Raw genomic sequence first — 7,433 nt, 5'->3', positions numbered from 1 at the left:
ATGCCCCAAAGATTCAACTACCATGTTCTATCGGATTTCATCCATCGAGATGACTTGCTGATTGGCCACATTATCACTGGCACACAGGACATGTCCATCATCAATCCTGGCGAAATCCTCGATTATGATAAGAATCGCACCAGAGCCTTCAACTACGACGACGCTACCCTCGATGAGAAAGAGGCAAGCTCTTGCAATGCTTCTTTTCTTACCGACGTGGTTTCGGGTGTCATCAATGGTCGTTTCCAGATGGAAAAGAGCAAGGGCTTCTCCAAGAATTTTGCCATCCCCCAACTTTGTGGGCAGCGTGTCGAGTTTTTGAGAGAAGACTACCTGAAAGCCGTCGACTGCTCCCCAGCGGTGCAGAAGCACCTAGACACGTTTGGCGGTCGCGTTTACATGGTCACTGCCGTGCTGCTGTGCGACGAGTTCTCCGTCACCATCCGTCAAGACACAATGGCGAAGGGTAGAGGGGGTGTAGCAGTTGACTGTGGTCCAGCCAGGATCGGAGCAGGCATGCAGGGGGCAGGCGGAGGTGGTTCAGGTCAGCAAGCGACCGTGAAGGGAGACCATGTTTTTGCCGTCAAGTTGACGAAGCTGCGTTACACCAAGAAATTCAACATCCTTGGGGAGAAGCAACTCGAGGCTAAAAAATATACCCACCGAGCAGCGCTTGTGGGTAAGAGTAAGAGTAAGAGCAATGCTAGGAATGATCCAGACAAGGACTATACATTTGAGGTTGACATCGAAAGCGAGTCGGAGGAAGCGGGTGTTGGAGAGGAATATACAGGAGGCGGGCACGTTGTGAGCTGGATCGTCCCCATGACATTGCTTTAAGAATACCTATAGTACATATTACCCCATTCAAACTTTCTCATCTTATTTTTTTTTCTCATCTTATCTCATCTTATTTTTTTCTCATCTTATTTTTTTCTCATCTTATTTTTTTCTCATCTTTTATATCCTTGCATCTTTTTTGTATTCCTGTTGATCTTGCTTCACCTCGGTTCTGCCCTACATCTGGTCCGTGTTGATGATCGAACCTCGATGTAGTGAGCATGACTGGGACGGACAATTTAGCACATTACATACGGATGCATACATAGGTGCATTTCCCTGTTTTCCTGCCGCTCACTCCAAAAAAAAAAAAAAAAAAACTCCAGCGCTTGCCTTGTGTGATTGTTCCTTGTCCTTGGTTGATGAAACGTGGCTGCCACCCTTCGTTTGGACGTGTTGACCGAGAGGACTCGTTTTCAGGGAAGGGGCAAAAAACAAGCAGGCTGCACTGAATGAATAGTCGTCATGGTTGCATTCAGCTACATTATGCGTCAAGTCAGACAACTGGGTTTGTATTCACGCTCTGGGAGCAAACACCCCGAATCGCCGCATGCGTACCCGTGCCTGCTCTGGAGTAGGCATCACAATGCAGTATGTAGTTACTGTACATACTTTCTCCGTGCACCGTAATATTTGCACGGTCCGCGCATGAATGGCGACAAGTGGTGTGATGCGCTGCCTCAGAATACAAAGAGGGGTATGACCTGATGACCTGACCAAGACAGACACAGACTCAGAATAGGGTAGGACAGGCCAAGATTCGCACGCGAGGAAGGAAGGAAGGATGGAAGGGGGGGGTGGCTGATTCGATGCTCTGGTCCTTGGGCATGTATCCGCATGATCCAATAGGATTCCGTGCAGCATGCCAGGCGGCCCAGGCCGAGAAGAAGTCGTAAATATATAGGTGTGAGACTTTTGAGACGGGAAGAAGAGTGAACAAACAAAAATGTGGCTGCTCCTAGCTGGCTGAGTCTGACTGATAATTCTTGTGTGACCTTTCGTCTGTCTCCCTTGACCATATCCGACCCCCCGCCATTTTCTCTTCTTTCTCGCCTTCTTTTCTGTTTTTTTTCTCTTCTTTCCTTCTTTATCGACCCTCCGACGCAAGCTTAAACGCAACTTGCTCCCTCACCATTTTCCACTATGAAGCAACATTCGTCATCTCCGCCATCTTCCATCATGAAGCAATTTCCTCCATCTCAGCCGCCTTCCACCATGGATCAATACTCCCCATCTTCCCTACTCCCAAATCCAAATCCGCACCGCATCGCGCGCCCGATATTTTCAAGGGTCAACTTCTGCGAACACGTCTTTGATGCGATTGAGATGCTGTACCTCGAGCGCAAGGACAGACGTCGATTCGAACACGCACACATCAGGTTCCTGCAGTGGGCTAAATTGATTCGTATCTGGCGTAGCCAAGGTCAAAATCTCGACTCATTGCTAGATCCATCCAGGAGACCGCTTCGGTCCCAGATAGAAAACCATCTGGGCAATGTCCAGTCTTCCCTGGTGTATGGTATGTAACAAGCATTTCAACCTTCCACGCGAGGAGGCTAACGTGGCAATATTGCAGCTCTTAACTCAGCCAAAGACGTTTCCGTTCTTCCCGATGGTCATTTCGATCCCTCTTTTCCCAACATCGAATCGTCACTTACACAACTAGAAGAATTTACCTACCACTTACTAATTTACACCCCAGCGGGGCTCGGGTGTCGAGTGGCCGCGTACCGGAGGAGACGCGGGAACCCCAGGTTCGTCCGTGACGTGGTTGAGTTCATTCGGGCCGATTTTCCTTATCTAAAGCCGGCAATCGTTTCGAAGGAGCCTTGGTGGTGTAATCTGGGTCTCAATTGGCTCGTCTGCCCTCAAACAGTCCAGGACACGGCGTCAGACGATGAGCCTGCTGGCCTGTTCAAAGCTTTGGCGGATGCTATCATCTTCACACACTACAAAACACTCTACGAGCAGGACTATGGTGAGCAAGAGCGCAGGGATGCGCAGGACCCTGAGATTGCGTCTATGAGGCTACCCGTCGAGCAGAGCAGTGTGCCAGTAGACTGCACCCCAGAAAACCAGTCCGACTGTCCCATTTGCGGGGAGACATGTTGCAGCCCTTCTTCAGGCAATCTGAACCCGACTGAGTACGTCGCCCAGCACTTACCACTACTTTCACAATCATCACCCCGCTAACGCTCGAACAGACGCCATTTCTTGCATACAGCGAAGCCTTACGTCTGCTTAGCTGCGAACTGCGATCGAAGCAACCCACCGTCATTCGAAACCCCTCAACAGTGGAAAAGCCACATGACAAGGTACCATACGCCAAGTGGTGTCATCCGTTTGCAAAGAAACGTTCAATGGAGATGCCCAGAGTGCAAATGCATGTCTCCTGTGGAGTTTGGGTCGATCGAAGTGATGGCCCGTGACTTGGTCCACCATCAATACACGCATCACGGCAAGCAGAAGAATCAGGATGCCTTCAGCAAGGCTAAGCTGCGTTACATATCCTGTCGTCGGCCCTCTGACACTTGTCCGATTTGCGGAACGTGCTATCGAGCCAGTCTAGAGCAGCCTACCAGCTCGTCTAACGAAGAGAGGCAGGAGACTACAACACCCGCTGAGCGCGCAAAAGACGACACGCACAGCCAAGTTGACAACTGCGTCGCGAGACACATGTTTGAACTGTCTTACAAGTTCACGAACCCGAGCTTGACGGCACGGATGATGTCACGGACTACCGCTGAATCAGTTGCCTCAGGTTCATGCCCGTCGTTCGAGGGCAACGCCTGCAGCGAGAGTGTTTCCTCCAAGACCTCCAACTGGACAGACCGGAGCGACGGCTTCTCAAGGCACGCTGTGCACATATGGCCCCCGATAGACAGCGGCCAATCTCTTTCGTTTGGGAAGGAATCGGATGACACAAACGCACCCTAATATCCGGAACTCTCGAATTTCTGCGCTGGCTGACATTAGTCGCAACAAGATTGAAATCTCTTTCAAGTAAGCTTATTCGAATTATCTGCGCTCCGGTAGTACTGACATGCCCGACCTCGATTTTCCAGTCGTTTTTTCTTCTTCTCTATTCTTGCTCTTTCCCTTGTTCCTCCTCATCAGTGTGCATTATTTAGGGAATGGGTGCAATAATTTCACGGCTCATGTGTTGTGTTTACAATGTGCCACGGGTCTACCATGTATTAGTAGTTTAGGTAGTTAGTACCTGTCTCGTTCGTTGGTGGGGTGTTTTGGGGACATGGTCAAACTCAGTTAGTACATGTATTTCTGCCGTCTAGTGGGCTGCTGGCTGGTCAAGACAGTCTTACAGGTACCTAGATAACATAGTTGGTACATACCTACAAAGGCATTGGTGGTGAGAGGTACAGGCTACCTATGTACCTACTTTATAAGTATTGAGATTACCCAGAGATTTAGTACAGCCTCTCTCACAGGCTCACTAGACGTTAATAAAATGCCTTGTAAACTGATACGGTTCAAGGATGTCTAAAAGGGTGGGGGGGGGGGGGGTGTTCAGGCAGCGATTCGCCCCCCGGAAGTCCCGTTTGCTTCGATTATTACGGAGATATACCTCAACTTTCAGCTTTTTCAGCTTGCAACCATCCCAGCCAAGTTGTCGTTCAGCGAAGCCGGTTGCGTTGAGGGGCTTCACACCACCAACCTGGCCGCCACCATGCAGTGAAACAGGATGGCTGCTGTCTGAGCTGTCGTTTCTTTTCCCTTTTGCATTATTTCCATTAGTAGGCAGGCCATGTCATGTCCTTGTCTACCCGACGCGCCTTGTCTGACAACTTTCTTGTCCCAAGAAGAAGGCCCGACCCTTTTCTGCAAAACCGGCCCAACGCCCAGTCACGGTACTTTGGTTCAACTCAACCAACCCTGCCCCCTCCCCCTTTGTGTAGCGGGTCAAGGCAGCTGTCAACCCGCGACGCCTGTGGAATGCAGCAGCGAGTTTATTTATACTGTGACGAGGGATGAAATACATGGCGCAGGGCAACAGTAACTAGCGCCGGCAGCATCGTGCAACGGTAACTAGCTCCATCGACGTGCCCTTATTTTAGTGTAGATTATGCTCCATGCATGCTAGGGAGTTGCAAGTCCTTTTTTTTTTGGGGGCCATTTCTTCGTCCCTTTACTTTGCGACCAGACCCACCCGAGTCACCAAAACGGCCAGCTTTCCAAGGATCGGCGAGTCAATATTGTGCGGGGATAAGCAAACAAAGAACTGCAACTCAAAAGCCCGTCCGTGATGATTGCAACGTTCAGTCTAATAAAAACGCACAATCGATGACACTTCGGTAGCTTTGGCTCAATATGGGGGCTCGTCTGTGCATTCTCAATCTTGAGTCTAATAAGGCGTTGAAGATTCCCACTCCCATGATTATGAAAGCGCCAAGTTCATACGTCTTCATAAATTCTGCACAGACCCTCCCTGCATTAAAAGTCAGCCAGCCCCAGCGCTGGGGCTCGTTTACCTCCAGTGAAGTCACCCTTGATCAAGACGGCACTGCAAAAGTTTCATCCCAATAATCCATCCGTCTTGATAATTCTTTTCTTTCGAATTTCTACTAAATCATTGCCCTCGTTTTATTCTTGCTAACCAGTGTACCGATCCAGCATCACATACCGCGCCAAGCTCAACGCCGAGGTTCAGTGGAAGCCCCGACACGCCACCACCACTCTCAGAAGCCAACAACGGAAAAAGGCGACGGTCAGAGTCTAAGACGCCTATCCCTATCTTCCAAGGAACATGGTCCAAGGTTGCTTCGGGACAGCCAGCGCAGAGTCAGTAGCGCCCTTCCAGCGGAGCGGCCTCGCGAGGTGGTGCAGGTGCTCTGCGATGCACATCTCGACACGCACAACCCCAACGGCGACGGCCCGCCCTAGAACCAGAACGTAGAGCGTCATATAGGGCATACTCCTGGCTGACGGAGACATGCAGCTACTCCTCCCTTCCACATGGCGGTGTTGACGTCGTGGTCGACCGCCAGGTGGATGGCCGCCGACGCAATCGCCGCGCCACGGCTACTAAACTCCTCGGGCGAGACAAGCTGGCACTCTGGGCACCGCCACAACACGGTACAGGGCAGGTAATCAACCCAGTCAGAAAGGTGCACATCGTACATATACTGCTACCATTGCCTTCAGTGTATCACAGTAAAGACGGTGATACAAGACACACTCCGAAAAAGGGCAAGCGTACGGCCAGACGTCTTAATAAACATGTTCTCTAGATGAGTAGCGCAATATGAGGATTAGTTAAGAAAGAGGAAGGCCGACACGCACCAGGCCAGGAGGTTGTAAGACTTACATCCAGTTCTCCCCTTCAAAAGTTTCAGCAGAGCAGAGTTTAGCACAAATGGGGCAGATGGCCTCGTTCTAGTTCGGCGCGAAGACGCGGAAGCTCGCGGAAGTATGTACGTGGAGTCCTTCTCTCTAAACGTTTCGGAGAAGCCCTCGTACACCGAATCAGGAAAAACCGCCATTCTTTCATGTTTTGGCTCGCTGTATTTGTTCTCGTACCGAAGAGACTCGTGGGCACGTTTGACTTGTTTCGTTTCCTTGCCGAGCATCCAACAGTGCCGGACCAGGGACACGTCGCTGATGATGCCCAAGAGTTTAGCTCTATGCCTGCCGGCTTCCTGGGTCATGCGGTCCATGTAGTCGGCCGAGGGGCGGTAAAACTCGCCGGCATGCAAGTACTGCCACGCAGACGCCGGCTGGTCGACCCGGGGAGCCATCATCAAAGGGAAGCAGGACTCGATCCCCTTTGTCAATCAGAGCCTTGACGCCGTTCTTTTCTCTGAAGAGTTGTGCAAATAACTCGTCCGTCAACTTGGCCGAATGACACGGACACTGGGTAGCGGGACATGAACGTCAGCAGCCGCAGCTTGGAGATTGGAGAGAAAGAAGTAGAGAGAATTGACCATAGTCTATTTCTGAGCAACCTAGCATCTAGATTCTTTTCCGGCGAAAGATTTTCTACACCTGTACCATGATCAGTTGAGCTGTGACAAGGGGATTTCCGAGGCTGGGGGGGTTACTAGAGACGAGGGCTTTTTCGAGGTAGCCGAGACATCCTTCTGCACAGCCGACAGCATCCCATCTCTTTCTAGATCTGAGCAGCGCTCCTGGTCCGTCGTCGCTGTCGTCGGACCAGCGAGCATCCCTATCAGAACAGGCGTTGGCAGTTTTCAGCCTGTTGGCGCATTCCCTCCCTGTCCATCGAAAATCGAAAATGCTGCTGTGTGTTTGGGATGAGGAATTCGAGAGAGAAACGATAATTTCGAGGTAAGGCGCGTTGCTTAGTATGAAGGGGGAGACGGGCCTCCCATCCGAGTGGTACAAACGTCAACATGGTGTCAATGTGTCAAAGTGTCGACGTGTAACAAGCATCGCAGACCTGAGAGCGCGAAGTGCTGTCTGCTCATAGCGCCCGTCTGTTTGGAGCAGGTTGCTCCTGAAGTCCATCGCCAAAACCTTTGACGTCATGCTCGTGACTGTTGAGACGGAGCAGGCGGGCTACAAAGATGCACAGGGGTGAGACAGTGGTTGTGATGTGTGGGCAGATGCTGTATCGT

General features: G+C 51.0%; 2 protein-coding genes across 2 annotated transcripts; both read left to right on the top strand.

Moving 5' to 3' along the window:
• Nucleotides 1–837, top strand: ISF_01768 (hypothetical protein; the record flags this gene model as incomplete). Its single annotated transcript, XM_018845375.1, has 1 exon — nt 1–837. The coding sequence occupies one exon, from the start codon at nt 1–3 to the stop codon at nt 835–837; it is 837 nt and encodes a 278-aa protein (XP_018707098.1).
• Nucleotides 838–1,980: 1,143 nt separating this feature from the next.
• On the top strand, nt 1,981–3,030 carry ISF_01767 (hypothetical protein; the record flags this gene model as incomplete). The annotated part of the gene is made up of 2 exons (XM_018845374.1): nt 1,981–2,356; nt 2,414–3,030. 2 exons carry the CDS (start codon nt 1,981–1,983, stop codon nt 3,028–3,030), a joined length of 993 nt encoding a protein of 330 aa, XP_018707097.1.
• Between the last annotated feature and the right edge of the window lie 4,403 nt (nt 3,031–7,433).

Source organism: Cordyceps fumosorosea, assembly GCF_001636725.1.
Source record: "Cordyceps fumosorosea ARSEF 2679 chromosome Unknown scaffold_3, whole genome shotgun sequence".
In the NCBI taxonomy this organism is placed as follows: Eukaryota; Fungi; Ascomycota; class Sordariomycetes; order Hypocreales; family Cordycipitaceae; genus Cordyceps; species Cordyceps fumosorosea.
Note: the sequence above shows the minus strand (reverse complement) of the source record. Positions and strands in the feature narration are given on the sequence as shown.